A 26,116-nucleotide genomic window follows, 5' to 3' on the forward strand; every position below is an offset into this window, starting at 1 on the left:
TAACATATAGTATTAAATGAAACATGAGAAATATTCCATTCACCTGAGTTGTCAGTTAGTGTGTCTTGAAATTTAAAAATGTATTTAGTCTTGAGTTCTAAGAATCTAAAGAACTATTCTGGTTTTTAAATTGAATTTCAAATGTACCCATTAAATCTGGAAGCTGATTTCAGCTGACAGGAATAATGTATGTCTCGTTCACAGAGCCTTGTACACACATACTTGTAGAGACAGTAAGCTCAAGCCTACTGATTATGAAGGCAGTGTCCACTCTCAAGAGTGGCTCACTGCAGTGGTCAGAGCGAGTATTCTCTGGTTGATGATAGAGGTGTTGTCTGACCTGTGCAGCCAGACCTGGGTTGGAAGAGCCCACTGTTTTATTAATGTCATGCCATTTTTCCAGGCAGCCAGCGAGCCATGTTCAAGCAGGCCATGAGGCACTGGGAAAAGCACACATGTGTGACTTTCATTGAAAGAGGGGATGAAGAGAGTTACATTGTATTCACATATAGGCCTTGTGGGTAAGTAGAACCAGGGAATGACTTAAGTAAATTTAGAAGGGAAAAAAAAATCCATAGGTAAGATTCACTTTTTAATATTTGCTTAGTATTTTGCCCATGAGAAAGTATGAATTTTACATAAGAGAATATTATATATTAAATAAATATACTCTTTGATCACAGACCTCTGTGCATCCTCCACCACCACAGCTGCCTTTCCTTCTGTTCTAACTATATGGTAGCATTGCCAACATCCCACTAACCTGAGTTAGAAACCTCAGTATTGTTTTTAGTGATTGAATTTTTAGTGATATCAACAGAAATATTTCTGTTGATATCCACTATGTCTTATGGTTTCCACTTTTATCCCATGTCAGTCCCCTGGTCCATTCATGTCTTTATCCCCTCACACCGGCTGTACTCCTACTGCTCTCCAGTCTTGCCTAACCAATTCACTGCCACTAGAATTACCTTCAAAAAATACTCTTCAGAGCAAAATACTACACTTTTTGAGATTCCTCAGTGTTTCCTCCTACAGTGATATTTTCTAGATTTGCTTCTTACAGGATAATAATACTCTCTTCAAAATAAACTATTCTATAAGTTGTGAAAATGCTGTGTTAAATTTCAATAGGTATTTCTACAAGCAGTGTGCTAAACCTTACTAATATTCAACCAATTGAAAGAAATATAGAGTACAGTGTTCCCTAAACTTATTTTAAAAAGGGAACACCCATCTCACCCTGTTAATAGTGAAGAATATATATCAGTATTCCAGAACACATTCTGGGAAATGCTAGCCTGAGAATAAAACCTAGATGCTTGGATGTAACATTTAAGGAATGCCATGAACTTACCACAGCTTCCATCTGCTGCTTCTGCTGCCACCACTTCTCTCCACAAATCCCATAATCTAGCCAAGTTACAGTAACAGCAGTTCTCCAAGCAATGCTGTGTACTTTAAAAGACTTTTCATTGTGAAAACTTTCAAATTTTTTCTCCCTATATTTCCAGTTAGTTGGAACTTATATTTAAATATTTGAGTATTTAAATTGTTTCCATTTTTGTTTGTTTGTTTGCTAAGAATACTTGATAGGGTGTGCTGTCTACTTTACACTGCATCACATCAAGAGGCACATATGCCTGGACCTACCACTTTAGTGATACTGTGATTGATCAGTGGATTCAAATGGTGACAGCCAGGTCCCTCAATTGTAAGTTCCCATCATTGCAAAATAGTCATTTTCTCATGTTGTTCTTTTCTTTTATTCCTTCTACATTTATTAGCTGAAATTCTTCTATAAAGAGGAATTATCTCTAATCAACTATAAGTATTTGAATACCCTCTATTATAGTTCACATAGAGAAGTAAAAATAAATGCATAATTCCTTTGGAGGAAATAGTTCATGCCCTAATGACACATATTTTCAGGGTGGAGGAAGTATATATTTCACTAGGTATTGGGGGCATTACATCATCTGGCTTTGTTCTACCATATTTTCCTAGAACATTTAACTTAACTTAAAAAGTAATGAGTTTTAATTTTGGCCCTACTTAAGTGACATTAGGAAAAATTATACATTATTATTTTTCTATATATTTTGATAGTACCATAATTTTTTTAGCTGACTTATTTAAGCAAAGTTTTCTTCTAAGTTACTCTAATTACTTACTCTTGATAAGTTTTGGTTACATTTGAAGTCCCAACTAATTCTTTATATGTATTTAATATTTTTAAATATTAAGGACCTTTTAAGGTCCAAATCTAGACTGTCCTTCCTTCCTTCTGATTATCTAATAGGAGTGGATATAGCTCAGATTACGTATTTCTAAATATATAATGTATTCAAATCAATACATCTTTTCTTTACCCACCCTTCAATTCTGTAAATACATGCAAAGAACCAATCACTTATTATTTTATTGCTCAAATTCTGTTTGTAACAAATTCATATTATACTCATTTTCTTTTATTAATTTGGCTCTTTTCAAAGTTTTCGATTTCACTTGTTTTATCCTGCTAAACTATTTTTCCCCATTCACTATCATTCCTTCATGTTTGTTTTTGTGATGTTTTAGTTGCTTGAATGCCTTTACTTTCCTTTTTCATCAGTGGAAATCTTTCACATATTTCATGCTCACCCATTTTTGAGCTGCCTGCAGTGGGACTTTGCTCTACAATAGCTATAATAGCTCCATTTCCACTGTTGGTTCAAATGTCTACCTTCATCAATGATGAGAGCAGGGAGCTTACCTCTGTGTCCCTCATGACACACAGCACATGGCATTATAGGGAGGTGATCAGGAAAGTACCAACAATTTACATGTCAGCTAAAGTACATTTTGTGTAATCCTGAGATTAAAAAATGTAAGAATTCGAAGGGGGTTGAAGAACATGTACTTCATCAATTTAGAGATGTGAAAACTGAAGTTATGACTTTCCCCAAGGTACTTAAATCTGTAGTTACATTCCTGAAATTGGACTCGAGTTTATTTGTGACTGTTATAGTAGTAGTGTCGCATTTTGGTGATTTGTTTTGGTGCTCATTTTCCAGTTCAAAGTTTGCCCTGTATTATTTTTTCAGTGATAGGAAGGATGATACTTTTTATGAAACTTGATCATTGGCCTGCTAATCATTCTAATCATTTTGTGACTTCTAAATTTCATTTGAAATTACCATTATTGGCCACAATTTCATGAAATTATGGTTATTTCATCATTCTTGCTATGATAATGCTGCATCTATATCTCATAAAAATCAATTTAAATTATTAAAGAGTTTGACAGTTGGTATTACACAAAATAGTGAAAGCCATCTGGAATAAGATATATTTTGAGTCAAACATTTAACACTCTATTGGATTTAGTATTGAGTCTTTTCTCCTATAAGAGCTGTGGCATATAATGTATCACATTTAGCAATACCTAGTATAAATATCCATAGAATATGGAGAACCTTTAAGGTGGTGCCATTGATATGGATGACAACATTTATCAGTTCTGTTTCTAGCTTTAATCTAGAAGGCAAATGTGTCTTATTACTCCTTATCATTATCATCACTTTCATTGAGTTTACCCACTAAGTCAGACAACTTGTAGCTCTTGCAATTTTTAAAAATAAAAGCTAAAATAATCTCCATATTTATGGGAGGAATTATTAAATATGGAATCACCTATATCATTTAGAGCATTATATTTCCCATCTTATTCTGCTACAGTCAATTTTTATTCAATATATATTTATTGGGTGTCTAGTTCCATATCAGGCCTTTGATAGGTGGGAAAATAATAAAATTTTAAAACACAAAAAGTAGAAATCAGACCTTTTTGCCATTTAGCTCTAGTGTATTTCTTATTTTTAAGTTGTATTATAATCGTACATTATGTTTATATATATCTGTATGCATGTTTTTAGGTATATGATATCTTTGCTTCATCTGCAGTGGACATAAGCTTTAACCCTCATTATTGACAAAAGGTTTGAACTGAGCTATACATAATTTTCAATGAATGTCTATTAGCTTCAGTGGCATTTATTTATTTTACAAGATTATTAATTATAAACAGCAAAATGTGAGACCATTTAATAATAGAAGTTGTTTGATTTTATTCTTTGTAAGTCAGAGATTTATGTAACTGAATTTATTACCTTCATCTATTATATGCTGATTTTTAATGATTACTAAAAAACAATCAAACAAACAAACGTAGAGTTAACTTATTTTCTAGGTTTCATATGCTTTAATTGTATTTAACTTTTGTCAGTTTAATTATTCAGACTGTAATAGTAGTCACTTATTCATCCTTTCCTATTGAATTCTCATTTTGTGCCACTTACTATACTAACTTTGGGGACTATAAAATTGAATGTAAGTTGTTTTCTCTCTGCAAGGATGTTATAGTTAGGCAGAGGAAGTGTGCTAGCCAGGATTCTTGTTCTCAAGCAACAGAGACTGGCTAACTTAAGCAGAAAAAATAGTTTTTTAAAGGAATTTATAGAATTATACTAATAGAAAAAGTGGAGAGCCAGGCTGAAGGAGGAGTCTCCTTGCTAAAGCAAGAGCATGTTGAACCCCTCACCTTGAGCATTTCCACCACTTCTTTGGATGCTTGCTGTTAATTACTAGAGTTAGCTGTGTCCTGCACTTAGGAGATTTGTTCTTTCAATAAGTATTTATTTATTAAAATTTTTGACTTTTTATTTTTCAAAATTTTTCCAGTTTTATTGAGATATAATTGACATACAACATAGTGTTTTAGGTGTATAACATGATGATTTTAGACTTGTACATATTGTGAAGTGATCACCACAATAAGTTTAGTTAATATCCATCATCATACTTAGTTACACATTTTTTTTTTCTTGTGATGAGAACTTTTGAGATCTACTCTCTTAGCAACTTTAAAATATATGATATGGTATTAACTTTAGTCACCGTGCTGCACATTACAGCCTCAGAAATTGCTTATTGTGTAACTGGAAGTCTGTACATTTTGACCCCCTTTGATCCATTTCACCCACCCTTAGTCCCCACCTCTGGCAACCACCAATATGTTCTCTGTAACTATTGAGTTCTGTTATGTGCCAGACTGTATTCTAGGAGCTAGCATTATAGCATGAGCAAAACAGGTACACTTTCTGCCCACCAAAAGCTTACATTCTAAGTGGGGAGGCAAAAACCCTGCAAAGATAAATGAAATATAAAATGTTTTAATAGACAATAAATTCTAGGACAAAAAGGAAAGTAGTGTAAGTGGGATGGAAGGACATTTGCACAGAACTTGAAAGAGGAGGAAACAAGCCATATGTATATCTGGGAAACAGAGTTTCTGACAGAGAAAATAGACAGTAAAAAGACTCTGAGGCAAGAGTATTTCTGCATGCTCAGGGCACAACAAGGAAACTTCATGGCTCGAGTGGAGTGACAGGGATGATAATAAGAGACAATATCTATATGATAAGATATTTGTGTGTGAAGATTGTGTAAGATCTTATAGTTTTTTTTAATAAGTGATTTGATTTTCCTCTGAGCAAAATAGCGAGACTGTGTCAGTCAGCTTAGGCAATTTATGACGTGGTAACAAACAACTCCCAAATCCCAGGAGCTAGAGCAACAAACACTTACTCCTTACTCTTACTATATATCCGCCACTGGTCAGCTGTAGCTCACTCCAGAGTCGTCACTATGGTGTCCAGTCTGATGGAGAAGCCTCTTTTTGGAACCTTGCAGCTGTAGCAGAAAGAATAGAAACAATATGGTCAACCATATTTGCACTTAAAGATTCTCTCCAGAAATGACACAGTTTTTGCTCACATGACATTGTCCAGAGCAAGTCACATGACTAAACCCAGCAACAGTAGGGTAGGGATGTATAATTATCTCCTAGAGAGGGGTAATGAATACTTTTGAATATTGACACAATATTGTCATTGGAGAATATTGAGTAAAGAAGTGGAGTAATCTGAGTTTACATTTAAAACATATCTTTATGCTGAGAAAAGACTGCTGTGGGGAGGGCATAAAGCTTACAGGCAACTTTCTTTGTGCGTATAGGTTTTGCTCCACCAATCCGAGGCCAAAGTAGGGAATAGTGGGTTTTGGATTACCTTCTTACTCTCTATGGCTTAGTGAGGCTTCTCTAAAATTGGTAAAATATTTTCTTGAGAGGACAGGTAGGGCTTATAATGGCCAAGCTTTAAAAGCAGCACTCAAATTTGAAACAGAAAATCAAAAGCCATGTACAAGAAAATGGCCTCAAACCTGGATGGAATTAGAAAGAAACTCAGACATGTTAAAACCATGTTTTTATAAACTGTGCATATTAAAAATAAACTGTGCATATTAACCTGTCATTCCATACATAATTGTATGTGCATATATTTAGCTATTTAGTCATTTGAGCATCTAGAATTCTTCCATTCCTGGACCTGTAGTATTTCAGAAATCAAACCACCACATTTTTCTTCACAGGACCATTGTAAAAGCCAGTGTGAAATGTATTTTTGCTTTCCATTATGAAACCCCATCTTATTTATTGGAAATTGTTATAGGTAAAATTATGCTAATAAAAGGTGTTTTAGATTAAAAGAATCAACCACATTGCTTGACTATCTCCTGGATTTTGTTTTGCAAAGTAGTTTTTTCTCTGAATATAACCAGCAAAAATGATTCAGTGTGGGTAATTTAGTTGCTGTATAATCCTCAGATATTTCACTTTCATCACTATTGCTTTATGGTAGCAAATATTTCAGTTTAAATCTCTCCAAAATTTGCAAATTTTGAGTTTTGCTACACCTAATACTTTACTATTTCAGTATGTAATAAATAACTATGTATGTATAAATTTAAAAGTCATGGTAAAAAAAATCTACCTGAGAGCAAAAATACAATTCCCTGATTTTTTTCCCTACCAGTTACCTCACTTTTCTTTCTTTTACTGATTTATTAAACTTAATTAACTCTAATAGACTCATAAATAATAAGCTGAATTACTTTTTCTAACTGGCATTTAAAGCCTACAGAAATAATTGGAATGAAAAATGTGCTTACTCTGAAAAGTGAAATTAGTGAAATGCATTTTAAAATTTTGGGCAATTAATTTTGCGCAATTTCCTCTTTTAACTTAATAAATTAGAAAAGATGTTCAGTGTCCGGCACATTATGATTCCCATCTATTCAAGACCAGTTATTTACTGCCCTCTATTGCTGTCTAGAGGGGTGGCTCTTAGATAAGCTATTTTAATGTAAACCCTAAATTTTGAAGTTTTAAGTGTAATTTTATTTATAACTATGATTGTAGTTACCATATTATTATACCATTTAAAGCTTATTTTAAAGTGTGTCCGTATGTGTCAACCCTTGCATGTGTGTGCACACTCTCTCATGCACACTGACACACATGCATGTATGCCCACACACACAAAATGAATAAATGGAATATCTATATTTTGGGTAGAAAAGCATCACTGAATATGTATAAATATCAATAAATTGAAGAAAATTTGCAGGAAGATGCTTTGCATGCTTCACATTCTGAAAGTCCAAGAGATTCTTTCAGAAGGTGAAATGGACTATCACACTAAACATTTGCCTGACCATTTGACACAGTCTCATAATTCTACCAGTTGTTGATTTTCCTTCACCAGTCAACCATTAACCCTAGATAATTCACCTTTTGAAACTAATTTTCCTTGATTGACTTCTCTTAAAAGTTCTCTTCTTTAAAAAAATTCTCCCATGAAGAGGAAAAGTAATTCCTTTTTTAATTAACCAACATTTTTCACAAACTTAATTGTTTTTCTCAAAGAGGAAAAATAAACTTTGTTTTTATTTTTAATACTGAAATAATGGATTATTGTTAGATAACCATATTGACAAAGTGGTTACCTAAATGGGTTTTGAGGATAAAAAATTGTATTAGAAATACATGTGAGTTGATGTCTTGAGTTTAACTATATGTATAATAGCCATTAATCATCATCATAAGTATTTTATTTTCTGATTTATCTTCTGAATACTCCTAAAAATTATTTAAGGCACATCTTCTAATATATGAATTAGTACAAAGGCACTTCAATAGATTGTTTGGGGACTTGTACATAAATCTACCAGGATTACTAGAAATTTTTATTAATGAAATATTTATTAATGAAAAACTGTTCTGCCTCTGAATGTGTTGGACTTTACAGTTCATTACAAAAGTTTCACCCTACTGTAATTCACTCAGAATCTCCCTGTCCACCACCATCTACACTTTCTACTTTATTCCAGATGCTGCTCCTATGTAGGTCGGCGTGGAAATGGACCTCAGGCTATCTCTATTGGCAAGAACTGTGATAAATTTGGAATTGTTGTTCATGAATTGGGCCATGTGATAGGCTTTTGGCATGAACACACACGACCAGATCGAGATAATCATGTAACTATCATAAGAGAAAACATCCAGCCAGGTGAGAGGCTTCAGAATGTGTTGGGTTTAAGGTTGACTAAATATCTTTTAAATGTATTGTACTATTTAACTTCTTAAAAAATGTGAACTGATTTTGTTGATATTGTAGATCAACATTTTGCTTGATTTAAAAATAGCTGCTATGTTGTTAATTTTTTCCTGCAGATCAAATGATCTTATGCATTTTTTAGGCTTGCTTTTTTTCTTAAGATTTAGCTATTTTATATCCAAACTTCGGTGCTTTCCAAGAATGGGTGTAGGCTATTAAAACATAAATTAATATTAATAAATTTTTAAAAAGTATTTTCTATACTTAATTCTATAATTTACGTTGTTGGCTTTTAAAAAGGGTCCAGGGTTTGCCACAAAATGTGCTGCTGCCATACAAATCTATATTATATCAGGGACAATTTCTGGAGAAAATTCCAGGGAGGTGAGTCATTTCCAGGATAGTCCAAATATTTTCTTGAGATTTCCCCTGAACTACACTAAAGACAAATTCTTAAGAATGTTTTCAATAGTTTCAGTAGTTCAATAGTTAATATATAATTAAAATTTAATTTTCTCCAACAGTTGATGTGTGATAATCACCTCATTTAGTTTTTCATTTGTTTTACCTTTCATAATTCATAAAGATAAGTACATTTCAATTGCCAGAAGAAAAATCCTGTTGTTTAGAATTGTCTTAGAAAGTTGTGTGTATTTCAAGCAGAAGCAAAGCAGAAATGTGTCCTTATTTCCTTATTCATGGCCAGTTTTAAGTTACAAACATTTAATTCCTTAGAATTTCCTGTGATTTACAGCATTGCTCTATTTATTTGTTCATAGCATATTTGCTGCCAGTTATTTATCGAGGCACTATTAGATGTTGGAGATACTTCATGAAAATTACAGAGCTTAGTGTATGTATATCCATGTATACAAACGATTGCAAGCGAGTGAGAACAGTGTTATATTGAGAATACAATCCAGTTCAAGCAAGGTGTGACAAAATGTGCCTTGCGAGTCAAGGGAGACGTCACAAAGGAACTGAAATTTAGAAGTAAAGGGGTTCTAAGTGCCCAGAAGAGTGATGGAATTTCTAACTGGAAAAAAAATAAAAGCATCATGATCAAAGCTACAATTACAGATAATTGAATCATTTTTATTTTCCCAAATGGCTGCATGGTAAGTTACAAATGAGAGACTAGTTGGTAATTACCAAGGGAGATTAGATCATAGGGATTTTCTATCTGAAGCTAAGAAATTTAGATTTTATCCTCTAGCTACTGGAGAATAATCAAAGGATTGAAAGCAGAGCAAGTTCAGATTTAAAAAAAGAATTATTTCAGCTGTAGGGATTATTAACTGAGAATGGGGATATGGGGGTGGAGAGGATGAACGTGACATCAGGGAAACCTATTAGAAACTTAAATAAGTCGTTTATAAGAGATGACTAAGTCCTCAGTTAGGGTGGTGTAGGCCAAGAAGAAGGAGAGGAATAATCTTTCAAAAATATTTTAAGAGAGACATCATGTGAAAGCAAATCTTCAAGATTTTATTTTTAGGCAACAGGGTGAATGGTGGCACCATCAAATGAACTAAGAAATATGGATAAAGCAACATATTTTTAAGAGGAAGAAAGATAAATAATTTCATTTAGCATATCCTTGAGTTTGAGAAGCCTTTAGATGGTCCAAGTGGAGATATTTAGTAGACAAAGGAAAGGTGAGTCTAGACTTTAAGATATCTAGAGATAGAAATTTGTTAGTGGATTTCACTGTCTAGGAAAATATTGGAGGAAGAAGAAAGTAAGATTGTGGGTAGAATATGGGGAACACCAATATTTAAGCAACATTTTGTAGAATATCTCTCAAAAGATTAAGAAAGTTTGGTCTAAGAAGTAGGAGAAAAATCAATGAATGTGATGTTACAGGGAAGAGATCACTTCAAGAATAAATAAGTAATCTGTAGTGTTGAAAGAGAAGTAAATGACATCTATACTCCCAATATAGAAGACTCTAATGACTGACCAGCTATCAAGATTCATCTTATACTTTATATCATTGGGAGACAAAGAGAAAATATTTCTGAAAATTACTCCAACTACCAACTAAATGAAAAGTTTTCTATCAACCACAGTTACTAAGTTTCCTCTATTAAGTGGACAAAATAACTTATAAAGGAAGTAACTTCCAAGAATGATTCTTGTTCTTAAAAATAGGACTCTGGTTCAACATAAATTTATGTAGCTAAAACAAGCAGAAATGTATAAATAGTATGTAAATGTATAATACTTAACACAGTGCTAAACAATTTATGGCTTTTCATATTTTTGAGTCAATATGACTCATAATGTTGACTCATATTTTGAGTCAACATTCAATCTAATAGAAAACAACAATTTATTTCATGAGATGTCCTGAGTATTTGGAACTCCATGCACATTTTGTCATACCTTGTTTGGATTCAAGGATATTCTCAACATATGATTATTCTCACTTTTCTCACTCACTTGCAGTCATTTGTATGTATGGACAGTTGGCCCTCCATATTCATAGGGTTTTGTATCCGTGGATTCAACCAACCTCTGAATCGAAATTTCTTATTCATTGTACTAAACCATTTTATATAAGGGACTTAAACATCCACAGATTTTGGTATCCAAGGGCTTGCTGGAACCAGTCCCCTGCAGATACTGAAGGCTGACCATACTATAGCAAGGTAATTCTAGTATGAAAAATTCATATTGGAGAATAATCTTCAGCAAATTTGTGACTTACTTTGGCTCAGAAATTTTAGATCAAGTGTTATTCTAAGGCAACATCTAATAAGTGTGGACTTCAGCTGCATTTATATGCAAAATTAGTGACTATGATAGGAGCCAATTTGGTACAAAGATTGGATTACTTTAATCCACTTTAGAACATGCCTTCAAGAAGGAGGTTGTCATTTTTTAAAAAATTGTTTAGGGAGTTCCACTGGTGCTCTGTATCTCTGATCCTCCTCTCTTCTGTTATGAAATGTCTACTTTTCTTTATTTGGACCAAGTATGGCTGTGTTCTTTTTAACTAGCACAAAACACTATGTCACATACATGGTAACTGCTCAGTTATATACATCAAAATGTATTACTGAAGTTGCTTCATGTTCCACTTTCAGAAATTTTTATGAAACATTTTGCTTTAATTAGAGAGTATACTCACATATTGTGCTTGAAATTTGAAATCTCCAGTGGATTATAGATTAATATTAAAAAATCAGCCCCACAGCTTTATAAAAATCTCACCTTAGAATTGGTTGTACTAAAATATACTTACCATGTTTAATGAAGAAGAGAGTTTTTAGCAGTTACTTCTATCAAAGGTTGAAGATAATGCAGGGTATTTCCCGAGAATAGTTGTAATACAGACAGATAAACCAGAGATTTTTGGAACGTGTATTTTACTATATGGTGTGCTTAGTTCATTGAAAACTATTCATTGTGTGAATTCATTGTAAGGTGGATTGAAACACTTTACTCTGGGACTTGGGTTCTGTAACTTCACGCTGATTGTTTTATCTTTAATGCTCAAGTGAGTATATCAGACTTCCTTATCACATGTAGGAAAGATATTATACTCTGTGGCATTACTCAGTTTTTTTATTGCTTTTTGGGAAATTTTTAATGTAATATTTTTATATTCAGTAGTAATACAGCAGTTGGAATAAAATTAAAATAGTTACATAAGTGTTGTACAATAATAGTTGTTTTTTAAACTCCAGCCTTGAATTTGGAAGCCTAATAACTCAACTTTACACTTTGATGTTTCAAAATGAGCTATAAAAGCAGCCATCTTTGGCTGCTGAAATTGTGAAAAATGAATCACTGAAACCTAAACTCTGGGGAAATACTCTGCCTCTGGAACCATTGATGTAGACCTACACATTTAACACTATGTTATTTTCAAATTTCAAGAAATAATATTACAATACAGATACAAACAGGCAGTTGAGAAATCTATTAACATGAAGATGTCCAGAAGTTAAAATAGCAGTCGTGAAAAGTAAAAAATGAAAAAGTATGTTCTGAAACATATTCTTTTGACCAAAAAAGCCCTCCAAGTAGAGCCTCATTTTCACCAAAGAGAATCTTGTTTCAGTTGCTGTGGTTTTATCTTTAGTGACAAAGTCACATAGCAAACACCTGCAATGTTCTGTGTACATACAAATATAGTTTTTATATTTTTTCCAGTGTTTCATAGAATCTAACACAAATAGGAAGTTGGTTTTTTTTTTTTGGTCTTGGCAAGTATAGTCATAAGAGAGAGGTGGGAGACTTATTAAGTAAAAATGTAACTTTTTATAATCACAATATTGTTAAAAAAAAACCCAGTAGTTTTAAAGAAACAAATATTTAGAGACGGTAAAAGAGTATACAAAGAAAACAAATCCAAAGCATGCTTTTGGTAATCTATCTTTTTGCCAAAATTAACTTATTAATTAAATTCAATATTACTCTTTCAGGATGATATTCAAGTGCAAGCATTGGCACTGGATGTACCCTTTTGCGAGTACCTGAGTGTTAGTGTTTAAATACAACGTCGTGAAGATCAGCGATCGGCATTTGGTAGAGAGCAGATAGAGGCAGGAAGGGCTCTTCTGTTCTCTTTTCTGTCTGTTAAGAGGCTTCTGAAATGCTTTCTGTGCCTAATTCTTAGGTCAAGAGTACAATTTTCTGAAGATGGAGCCTGGAGAAGTGAACTCGCTTGGAGAAAGATATGATTTTGACAGTATCATGCACTATGCCAGGAACACCTTCTCAAGGTTGGAGTCTCAGGTTATACCTTTTGACTTCTAATTCCTTTCCTCTGTGTGGCTCCTCACAAAACTAGGCTTAACATTAGAACTAGAACCACTTTCAAATATCGCTGTCATAAAGTACAAAATATACTTGATTGGTGTTTATAGCCAACAACAGGCATTTGAGATTTTAAAAACACATTTTCACATTTCCTATCAAATAAATAGATTCTAAGTAAAAATTAAAATTTTTCGAATTATTTAATATTCTTAAATCTTAAAAAAGTTCAATTAAAATGATTATCAAACCAATCTGCGTGTTAAATTGGCAAAGCACTATTAATGAAAATTAGGCATTTCAAGTCAAATAGCAAGCTCAGTTGTTGAGTTGGAATGTTATACTCCCATGTGACTTGTGTTTTTATTGTGTATTTTCTGTTGCTCAAGTACTAATTTCACTTGAAATATGCTATAGTAAAATAATTCTCAGAGAACATTTTAGGAAGATATTTTACTTCATATACTTTCCAGTTATTAACCTTAAAATTATTTCATTAGTGACTGAATGCTAATTTTTAAGAGTGTAATAAATTTGGGTTTTGATCTATTTCACTCTAAACAAGATGTCATCAAGGCAATGGTTTCCAGGTAAGGAATCTGAAACTGTTAAAACCACTGAAGTCATATCTTTTTCCCATTTTATACCCATTTTACAGTCATATCCATTCCACTCATTCTTTTCTGATCACCATGCCCATTTCACAATTCATTAATGTCTATGTTTAAAGGAAGGATCAGGAAGAAGACAGTAAATTCAAGTTAATTCCCTGTTTTTAAAAAAAATGTGTGGTAATAAGTAGAGAAGGGTGTAAACAAATTCTTAACACTTGGATAAATATTTAAATTATGCTTCTTTATGACCAAACTTTATTATTAACATAATTGAGTGTTAACTATATTTTAAAAATCATTTTATTCTGAAGTATATAATCGTTCAAATATAATGACTACCCAAATACTTATTGTTTTTTGAATTGAATTGAAGTTTTAGCAGAAATACATCCATAAACTTGGCCTGAAATTAATCTTAAAGAATTGTAAAGCTTTGTTTTCATGCTTGGAATTGAGTTTTATTTAGAAACATGTGAAAAATGAGGATTGGGGTACCAGTTTAGCCAAAGTGCTTCTCTTATACTGTTGAGTTATATTAGTTAGAAATAAACTGAGTTTAGATTCTTTGGAATAGAGCAGGTACTGGAGAATGGAAAAGGTAATTTATTATTTCTGTCCCTGGTAGACAATGAACCTATACCAAAGTTTGAAACATACATTTTCCCTTCTTCTGTACTCCTTTCATGTCTTTAAATTGTTGCTTTTCCATAAACCACGAGGTTCTTGCAATTTATCACCCCCTACACCTAACTTTGGAGTTGCATGACAACTAGCCTTGAAATATTATTTTCTCTTATTGTTTCAAAATTTACCTATTCACTTTTCCCAAATAAACTTATATTCCTATAGTGAAAGTAACTGTATCTACCTGTTAGAAGAATTGATCCAATTCACATTATTTTTTTTTCTGAATTTCATGAGAGGAAACATTTCACACAGCTCTCAGCCACCACCTCCAAAGTATTTGATTTTTTTTTATTATTGTGGTAAAGAAACCTCAATATCAAATATACTGTATCATCTAATTTTAAGTGTACAATTTAGTAGTATTAAGTACATTCACATTGTTGTGAAACAGATGTCCAGAAACTTTTCATCTTGAAAAACTGAAACCCTATACCCATTAAACAAAAACTCTCCTCTCTCCCCCCGCCCCACTGCCAGCCTCTGGACCACCTTTCCACTTTCTGTGTCTATGAATTTGGCTACTTTAGATACCAAGTAGAATCACACAGTATTTGTCTTTTTGTGACTGGTTTATTTCACCTAGCATAAAATTCTTTAGGTTCATCTATGTTGTAGCATGTAACAGAATTTCCTTCCTTTTTAAGGCTGAATAATAGTCCATTGGATGCATATACCACATTTTGTTTATTCATTCATTTGTTGATGGACATCTGAGTTGCTTTCACCTCTTGGCTACTGTGAATAGTGCTGCCATGAACATGGGTATACAAATATCTCTTCCAGATCCTGTTTTCCATTCTTTTGGATATATACACAGAAGTAAGTGGGATTGCTGAACTATATGTTTAATTTTTTGAAGAACCTCCATAATTTTTTTCTTAGATGCTGCACTATTTCACAATCCCATCAACAGTGCATAAGTGTTCCAATTTCTCCATATCCTCACCAACATGTGTTCTTTTCTGTTTTGTTTTTTAATTTTTTGATAGTAGTCATCCTAATGGGTATGATGTGATGTCTCATTATGGTTTTGATTTGCATTTCTCTGATAATTAGTGATGTTGAGCATATTTTTATATGCTTGGCCATCAATGTCACCAATTACTAGAGAAATGCAAATCAAAACTACAATGAGGTATCACCTCACACCAGTCAGAATGGCCATCGTCAAAAAATCTACAAACAGGGCTTCCCTGGTGGCTCAGTAGTTAAGGATCCGCCTACCAATGCAGGAGACATGGATTCGAGCCCTGGTCCGGGAAGATCCCACATGCCACAGAGCAGCCAAGCCCGTGCACCACAACTACTGAGGCTGCACTCTAGAGCCCATGAGCCACAACTACTGAGCCCGTGTGCCACAACTACTGAAGCCCACACACCTAGAGCCCATGCTCCCAACAAGAGAAGCCACCACAATGAGGAGCCTGTGCACCACAATGAAGAGTAGCCCCCACTCGCAGCAACCAGAGAAAAGCCCACATGCAGCAACGAAGACCCAATGCAGCCAGACATAAAATAAATAAAATAAAACAAATAAATTTATTTATTTTTTAAATCTACAAACAATAAATGCTGGTGAGCATGTGGAGAAATGGGAACCCTCTTGCACTGTTGCTGGGAATGAAATTTGATGCAACCACTATGGAGAACAGTATGAGGTTCCTTAAAAAACTAAAAGTAGAACTACCATATGACCCAGCAATCCCACTACTGGGCATATACTCAGAGAAAATCATAATTCAAAAAGGCACATGCACCCCAGTGTTCATTGCAGCACTATTTACAGTAGACAGGACATGGAAGTAACCTAAATGTCCATCAACAGAGGAATGGATAAAGAAGATGTGATACATATATACAATGGAATATTACTCAACCATAAAAAGGAAAGAAATTGGGTCATATGTAGAGATGTTGATGGACCTAGAGACTGTCATACAGAATGAGGTAAGTCAGAAAGAGAAAAACAAATATTGTATATTAACGCATATACATGGAATCTTAAAAAAATGGTGTAGATGATCTTATTTGCGAAGCAGAAATAGATACACGGACGTAGAGAACAAACATATAGATACCAAGGGAGAAGGAGGAGGGTATGATGAATTGGAAGATGAGGATTGACATATATACACTATTGATACTATGTATAAAGTAGATAACAAATGAGAACCTACTGTGTAGCACAGGGAACTCTACTCAGTGCTCTGCGGTGACCTAAATGGGAAGGAAATCCAAAAAAGAGGGGATGTATGTATATGTATAGTTGATTCACTTTACTGTACAGTAGAAACTAACACAACATTGTAAAGCAACTATACTCCAATAAATATTAGAAAAAAATGAAAAAAATCTCCATTCAAATCTTCTGCATATTTTTAAATCAGATTACTCCATTTTTCTATTGTTGAACTGTAGAATTTCTTTGTATATTCTGGTCTCTTATCAGATATATATATCTTACAAATATTTTCTCTCCTTTTCACTTGATTGTTTCCTTTGCTGTGCACAAGATTTTTAATTAAAAGCCTAGTCCCACTTACCTGTTTTTGCTTTTGTTGCCTATGCTTTTGGTGTCATATCCAAGAAATCATTGCCATATTCAATGTCATGAAGCTTTTCCCCTATGTTTTCTCCTAAGAGTTTTATAATTTGGGATCTTATGTTCAGGTCTTTAATCTCCTTTGAGTTATTTTTATATATGGCTTTGATAAGGGTCTAACTTTGTTCTTTTGCACATGGATATCCAGTTTTCCCAACATCATTTGTTGTAAAGATTATATTTTCCCCATTGAGTCAATACCCTTAACACCATTGTTAAAGGTCATTATATACACTAGGGTGTATTTTATTCCTGTTCAATTCCATTGTTCTATAGGTCTGTCTTTATGTCAATATCACACTGTTTTAGTTACTTAACGTTTGTAATATGTTTTGAAATCTGAAAGCATGAGTCCTCCACCTTTGTTCTTTTTTTTCAAAATATGTTTGGCTATTCAAGGTCCTAAGAGAGTACACATGAATTTTAGAACTGTTATTTTTTTGTATTTCCACAATAAATGCCATTTTGGTTTTGATAGGGATTATGTTGATTGTTTTGAGTAATGTGAACATCTTAACAAATAAAGTCATCCGATCCATAAATATAGAATGTTTTTCCATTTGTTTGTGTCTTCTTTAATTTCTTTCAGTGATGTTTTGTAATTTTCAGTGTGTAAGTCTTTTGCTTCCTTGGTTAAATTTATTCCCAAGTATTTTATTCTTTTTGATGCTATTTTAAATGGAATTGTTTTCTTAATTTCCTTTTCAGGTTGTTCACTGTTATTATATAGAAATGCAACTGATTTTTGAGTGTTGATTTTGTATCCTGCAACTTTGCTGAATTCATTTATCAGTTCTGATAGTTTTTGGGTGGACTCACTAGGATTTTATACATATAAGATTGTGTTATCTGCAAACAGAGATCACTTTACTTCTTTCTTTTCAACATGTATACCTTTTGACTCTTTGTCTTGCCTAATTTCTCTGACTAGGACTTTCAATACTATGTGAATAAAAATGGTGAGAGCAAACATCCTTGCCATCTCCCCGATCTTAGATGAAAAGTTTTCAGTTTTTCATTGAGCGTGATGTTATCTGTAGGTTTTTCATATATGACCTTTTATGTTGAGATAGTTCCCTTCTATTACTAGTTTGTTGAGTGCTTTTATCATGAAAGTGTGTTGAATTTTGTCAAATGCTTTTTCTGCATCAATTAGATGAACATGTGGGTTTTGCCCTTCATGTTGTTAATGTATTTGAAGTTTTATAGTTTCTTCTATTCTGAACTCAGATTGTCTATAAAAGTTTTAGTTGTTTTCATCAGTATTTCCCATGAGCAGATTTAGGTACTTACTGTGGGAAGAACAGGGCTGCATATAGGGGGCTTTATATGCATAGATAATTTGTAATGTACATGCTTGCAAACTGGAACTGCCCATTTCTAATAAGAGAATTGTAAAATTTTATGAAGTTTTATGAAAAGCACAGTTAATTCACTCTTCTAATGTAGGTAAAACAAATGAAGATTAGTAAGTGACCCCATCTATGTTCTGTCTGAAAGAATGTTCAGGAAGAGCCTACATTGCTTAATGGCCTGGTTGTGGAAGGAGAGAATTGTTAACTTTCTGACCACGAAGAAAGATCAAAAGAATGGGTGACTGACACCCATACAAATGGAAGGCAGATTACCTCCGTAGATTAAATGAGCCAAAATTCATCATTCTATCCCCTGAGTTTGAATATATCTTCTACAAGATGTCCTTGACCTTTTAAAATTGAATCTTTTTTTTGAAAACTGGAAAAAACAAAATTTTTCAAAAACTATGGGTTTTTTTTTTTCGAAATAGGAATAGAAAATAATGAATACTCCATTAGTACTGAAGTACTGCAGAAGTTGTAACACTTCACTAATTTGGACTTACCTACTTAATGTATCTGTTGATTTGTGCAGCAAAGTTGAAGAATAACTTTTCTCGGTGCTACCCTATAGCTCAACATCCCCTTCAGTTGCACTGGCCTAGCTGGAGTTGTATTTTATTAAGTGTGTGCAAGCTCTCACTTTTGATGATTAGTTCCCCCTCCCTACCTTCATCTCAGGTAGTATACATATTGAGTTTTGTAGAGACTTAGATTTTGTTTTAAAAGATTTCCAGTATCTATTTGAGTTAGCTGGGTTTTATCTAAAGATCACCACTCCTACCTAGAAGCTAGGGAGGTAAGTCATAAGTTACTTATAGATCACGTCACACCTCTGTTTACCATCATCCACATATTAAGAGTTTTCTTCAGGTTAAAAGTTAAACTTTGACACTCAAACAAAGCATCCTCCCATCTCAGGGTTGCTGTATTTCTTAAAGTTCTTTCTGTCTGTGACTCTCTACTCCCAGTTAACCACATTTACCTCGCCTTCACTTCCTTGATGTTTGGCTAAAATGTCAACTTCCAAGTGAGCTTTTCTTTGATCACTCTTTTTAAAAGCTATCCCATCAGTGGATAATCAATATCCATCTTCTCTTCCTTATTTTTCTCCAAAGTATCTGTCACTATCTCAGTTAACAATCTTTGTTAAAGTCTTTCTCCCTCCATTAGAATGTGAGAATCTTAAGGGGAGGAATTTTTGTTTCTTTTATTTACTGCTATAAATCCAGTTCTATAGGTCTATAACAATGCTCAGTAAATTTTTTTTTTTTTTTTTGGCCACGCCACACGGCATGCAGGATCTTAGTTCCCTGACCAAGGATCAAACCCCTACCCCCTGCAGTAGAAGCGTGGAGTCCTAACCACTAGACCACCAGGGAATTCCCAGTAAATATTTCTTAAAGGAAGAAAAAGTAGAGCTAAAATATTGTTCTTGTAACCTGCAGTTTAAATACAATTTTTCATTTAAAATTTTTGGAAAGAAGCTGTCCCATCATTCATCCCGGTTTCAAAGTTTGTTTGTTTTTTTCATAATTATATTTCTTAATTTAAAATACTTTTATAAAAAGTGTCTCTTTTTATACAATATTTCCTCACCATTTAGAATAGTCTCTCAATCCATTTAACTTTTAAGCTCAGTTACTTTCTTTAGAGCTACAAATGTTAATATTCATTGCAAAATTAGACTGTATCTTTAGTTTACTATATTCACAATTTTTAGTCATGCACAGCAAGTTTGTATCACAACCTTGGGTGTGAAAAAGCTCAGTATCTGTAGCTTAGCATTATTAGTGCATTGCTTAGTTGTTTTTTTTTTTTTTTTTGCTTATAAATTTTACCATGAAGTTTTTACACATATAGTGTATAGTATATGTGTGTGTTTGTATTTATGTGTGTGTGACAAAATTATTTTGCTTTAAACTTACTAAAATTTGACACTCTTTGTTTTTCCTTGTTCTTGTAACATATACTGTGATAATTTGACTTCAAAAAATACTTAGGTTAAATTAGTAGTTTAATTTAAAAATATTAACATACTTGTTTTGTTTGACTTTTACAAGTTTAGTAATCTAAAAAATATTTATTATAAGCTGTTCTTAAGAAAATAGATCTCTATGAGGAAGAATTGTTTGACAACTTGGTAATTTAAGTGTTTTTAGATCTTGAGCTACCAAAACAAGAACCATAGTGTACTTGATAGGGACTATATAGAATTTTAGATTTTAAAAAACAAATTATATACATTTTTAAGGAAAAAGTGAATGCCATCACTGACTTTATATTAGCCATACACATTTAACACACAATTTTCTTCTACTTTGATGAAAGTGTTTTGAAGGTCTGACACACTCTTTAAATCTTAACACTGATATATTTCTCCTTTGATTGGTTTGAGTTTGAAAAAACAACATATTTGTAAGGAATATATGTGTTTTAATGTGGTGACTTATGTGTGACTTGCTTCTGACTTTTTTCAGGGGGATGTTTCTGGATACCATTCTCCCCTCACGTGATGATAATGGCATACGTCCAGCAATTGGTCAGCGAACCCGTTTAAGCAAAGGAGATATTGCACAGGCAAGAAAGCTGTACAGATGTCCAGGTATTGCACCACCCAAACTCAGAAGCTAATTGTGTCTGATAGTGCTCTTACAGATGAATAAGCCACAATTTTTTTTTTTTTTTTCGGTACGCGGGCCTCTCACTGTTGTGGCCTCTCCCGTTGCGGAGCACAGGCTCTGGACGCGCAGGCTCAGCGGCCATGGCTCACGGGCCCAGACTCTGCGGCACGTGGGATCTTCCCGGACCGGGACACGAACCCGTGTCCCCTGCATCGGCAGGCGGACTGTCAACCACTTAAAGGAAGGTCTTAATAACAATGTACCAAGAAAACACTAATGCCTTACTGGTCCAAGAAAGAAAAGATTCTGCTTCCAAACTGGAAATACTTATTACTCTATGCACCTCCTATATACTCAAAATTCTTGAAATAGCTTATATCAAAGATACATGCTTGGGCTTCCCTGGTGGCACAGTGGTTGAGAGTCTGCCTGCCGATGCAGGGGACCCGGTTCGTGTCCCGTTCCGGGAGAATCCCCCATGCCGCGGAGCGGCTGGTCACGTGAGCCATGGCCACTGGGCCTGCAAGTCCAGAGTCTGTGCTCCGCAACGGGAGAGGCCACAGCAATGAGAGGCCCATGTATGACACACACACAAACAATAAAAGATACATGCTTAACACAGCTTTTCCCAAATTTTTTTGTTTATGGAAACTAATACCTATGGAATTCGCTTTTTGTTCCAGATACTAAGATCACAAGTGGTAAAATAACTAATAAAGTTTTTTTTTTTTTTTTTTTTTTTTTGGTACACAGGCCACTCTTGTGGCCTCTCCTATTGCGGACCACAGGCTCGGGACACACAGGCTCAGTGGCCATGGCTCACGGGCCCAGCCGCTCTGCGGCATGTGGGATCTTCCCAGACCGGGGCACGAACCCACATCCTCTGCATCGGCAGGCGGACTCTCAACCACTGCGCCACCAGGGAATCCCACTAATAAAGTTTTAACTGGCTGCTATTCTGATAATTTGTGCAGACATTCAGAGATAAGATGGGTATATTAATCATTGAAGTTTTGCATAGGCTTTGCTTAAATTTTATTTATATATATATTTAATTATTGGGAAGTTATATTAACTAAGTTTACTGTGATTATTGGTCCCAGTCCAGGAAACTTTCTTTGTAGAGTACAAGAGAGGGCTAGCTGATTCATTAACAAGTGTAATATTCGCTCATTAACATATAGAAATGTCTTCATGGGGCAGAGAATGGTCTTGTCTTCTCTTTATCCCGGTAATCAGCAATCTGCTTGTGAAAGAGATCCTCTCTGGGGTGTGTGAGTGGTGGTGCATCTTCTTCTCTTCATAAATGATTCATTTGTTCTCTTGTTCTCTCTCTTTTGGGGGGGCCTTCTTTTTCTTGTGACTCTCATTTTCTAAATGTATTCTTCTCTACTTGGATCTAATTTTAGGATTACTTTCTTTTTTAATTTCTAAACTCCTGAAGCTGAACTCTTCTTCTAATACAGTCTCTTGTCTTTATTTGCATTTTCTCTTGATATAGTTTTTCTGTGGTCCCATGAACTTTTGGCTTATAACTACTTCATACTTATGTCAACTGTCAAACATAATATTCTCTCAGTAAATCTTCTTTAATTAAATGTCAAGTAACATAATAAAACTAGGAAAAAATAAAGTAAATTAATATCTAAAAATAAAGGAGCTTCTGAGGATTAGAATGTTCATTATTATATAAAAGTGTATGTGTATTCACACATGAACCCACATACAAATCTATGTTTACAAATTTAAAAGTGTTGTTAAACATACAGTATATCCACGTCTATGGATGCACATCTGTGTGGTTGTAGGGATGTAGGACCAGTTTCAGTGTTCATGGAATTTGAATACTAGAAACTTTCTAAACACTCGTACATTAAATTTATTTTTTAATTAATATGAGGTTCTTTTTAGTTACCTAAAATATTAATCTCTTTAATTCCTTATATAATGCTCTGAGATTCCAGCCAGAATACTCTTGATATGTGTGCTTATGTACAATTCTTGGCTAAAATATATTGCCAACAAGCAAAAAGAATTTAGCTATTTTCCCACTTGTTCATGGACCCATTTATTCTTCTCCCATAAAGCATTCCTTAGTTCAGTTGATGGTACCACACATAGATCTTCCCAAACCACAACCTGGAGGGCATCCTTACTTACTTCCTCCTTTTGCCTCACTTCCCACAACTAGTCAGTCCTGCTGCCTTCTTGGTATCGATCTCACGTTCTTGAAGTGAATCCCCTATCCTAGGGATCCTCATCTTTTGTCTGGATTGCTTCAATGCTTCCTAAGTAAGCTCTTCCCTCCATCCTTACATCTCTTTAGTTCTCTGGCCACACTGCTGTTCAAGTGACTTTTCAATATGTAAATTTTATTCTGCTTATTTTAGGATAAAGGCTGATTTCCTTCTCAATGTCTCCTTCAAGATTTTCCCCTGTCTCTTCCCCCAGGCTCTTCTCTAGGTATTTCCCTTACAACCTAGTTTCTCACCTCTACTTCATTCAGCCCCTGACACTACAGTAAGCTTGCCTCTTGCTTCTTCCTCCAGCCAGAAAACTCTTAACTGCCTCCTGGCTAAATCCTAACTCATATTCAGAATTTGGCTCCTTTGTAACCTCCTACTTAAAAACCCACTGGTCTCCCAGGAATCCCATGTTGCTAAATACTTTATTTGATTCTGGCCTTATGTCTTACTCCTATAATCATCAATTTACTTGTCATTTCCCACATTAGAGTATAATTAGAGTATAATCTTTAGGATTGGAGTTAGGCTTTTTCCTCAGGGTATTCTGAATCAGATATAAGTTAGGTGCTCAATAAGTAGTTGTTGTATGAATGAAATAGTTGCTTTAATATGGGAAAAGTACTGCACCAGATATTATAGCCACAGAGAAGGAAGCACAGATTATACACACAAATAGCCAATTATCTGTGGGATTATACAGACAATATTACTTGTTGAGGAAGTAAATCTCATCAGTAAAGGATGCTAAAGCAGTTCTGAGAGGGGTGCCTAAACTGAGCTGCACCCTGGAATGAGGAAGGCTTCTTGGAGTTGGTATTTGTGCTTCATCTTCAAAGATGATTCAAACTTGGCTAGGGAGTTACTATTGAAATAGATTTTAAAATATTTCAGTAATTAATCTCACCATTATGGCTCAGATGACTTGGGATTTCTTTTAACATTCCTTATCTTAAAATAATTTTAAATCTAAATTTTATTTATTACATATAAAAGTTTAAGAGAGGGCTTCCCTGCTGGCGCAGTGGTTGAGAGTCCGCCTGCCGATGCAGGGGACACGGGTTCGTGCCCTGGTCCAGGAAGATCTCACATGCCGCGGAGCGGCTGCGCCCGTGAGCCGTGGCCGCTGAGCCTGCGCGTCCGGAGCCTGTGCTCTGCAACGGGAGAGGCCACAACAGTGAGAGGCCCGCGTACCGCAAAAAAAAAAAAAAAAAAAAAAAGTTTAAGGGAGCCATGGATGTATGAAAAAGTTAACTAGGTAGTGCTAAGTTGATTAGATATAGTTTTATTTCTTCCCCTACTCTAGAGTTTATCAAGATTTTTGGGGAAGAGATTTATATAATACATTATAGTCTGTTTTATTTAGAGTTAGTAACATTATAAATGTGTTCTTATAAAAAAAATGGAAAAAGGATTCTCAATCTTTGATATATGGTGGATGTTGCAGACATTTGCTTGGGAAAATATCTGTAGATGTAAATACAATCAGCAGTATATTTAACCATATTGTTAATAACACAAGAATTTGTAATAATTTCTCAGCCACACACAATCAAAGTAGCATTTATACAATTCAAACACAATTTTCTGTCTTGGAAGAGGTAAGTTACACTAGAATCATGTGATGCAAAAGTGAGATGGATCATAGAATAAAGAACTTTTTATTATTAGCTATTTTTTAACTTTGGTGAAACACACATAACATTAGACCTGTCCTATTAACAAATTTCTAATTGCACAATACAGTCCTGTTAACTATATACACATTGCTTTACAGCAGATCTCTAGAACTTTTCCAGCTTGCATGACTGAAACTGAAACTCTATACCTATTGAACAGCATCTCCCTGTTCCTGTCCTCCCAAACTCTGGCAACCACCATTTTATTTTCCACCTCTTTGAGTCTAACTACTTTAGAAACCTTCAGTATTTGTCCTTCTGTGTGTGACTGGCTTATTGCACTTAGAATAGTGTCCTCAGGGTTTATCCATGTTGTTAGCACATGACAGATTTCTTTCTGTTTTAAGGCTGAATAATATTCCATTGTATGTATATACCACATTTTCTTTATTCATTCATCCAGTGATGGACATTTAGTTTGTTTCTATCTCTCGGCTACTCTGAATAATGCTTCAGTGAATATGTGAGTGTATGTATTTCTTCAAGATTCTGTTTTCAGTTCTTTTGCATCAATATCCAGAAGTAGAATTGCTGGATAATTTGGTAGTTCTATTTATAATAGCTGAGGAAACTCATACTGTTTTCCACAGTGACTGCACCATTTTAATTTCCTACCAACAGTTAAAGTGGTTCCAATTTCTCCACATCCTCACCAGCACTTGTTATTTCCTGTTTTTTGATAATGGCCATCTTAACAGGTGTGAGGTGATATCTCATTGTGGTTTTGATTTGCATTCCCCTGATGATTAGTGATGTTGAGCATTTTTTTCATGTATCTATTGGTCATTTGTATGTCTTCTTTGAACTGTCTATTCAAGTCCTTTGCCCATTTTAAAATTTGGTTATTTGGGGTCTGTTGTTCTTTGTTTGTTTTTTCGCTATTGAGTTGTAAGAGTTCCTTATATATTTTGGATAGTAACCCCTTATGAGATGCATGATTTGCATATGTTTTCTTCCATTCCGAAGATTGCTTTTCACTCTATTGATTGTTTCCTTCACTGCACAGAAGCTTTTTAGTTTGATGTAGTCCCCCTTGTCTAT

The 26,116-nt window shown here is 34.2% G+C and overlaps 1 protein-coding gene across 1 annotated transcript in view; it reads left to right on the forward strand.

The window, feature by feature from the left end:
* Positions 1-26,116, forward strand: part of TLL1 (tolloid like 1) — a gene marked incomplete at its 3' end in the record, with an annotated part of 255,621 nt that overhangs the window by 115,967 nt on the left and 113,538 nt on the right. Inside the window, exons 5-8 of the mRNA XM_079919481.1 lie at positions 404-521; positions 8,275-8,453; positions 13,132-13,237; positions 21,010-21,134. Of these exons, the coding sequence (XP_079775607.1) occupies positions 404-521; positions 8,275-8,453; positions 13,132-13,237; positions 21,010-21,134 (528 nt within the window). The remainder of the gene's footprint in view (positions 1-403; positions 522-8,274; positions 8,454-13,131; positions 13,238-21,009; positions 21,135-26,116) is intronic.

Source organism: Stenella coeruleoalba, assembly GCF_951394435.1.
Source record: "Stenella coeruleoalba genome assembly, chromosome: 4".
NCBI lineage: Eukaryota > Metazoa > Chordata > Mammalia > Artiodactyla > Delphinidae > Stenella > Stenella coeruleoalba.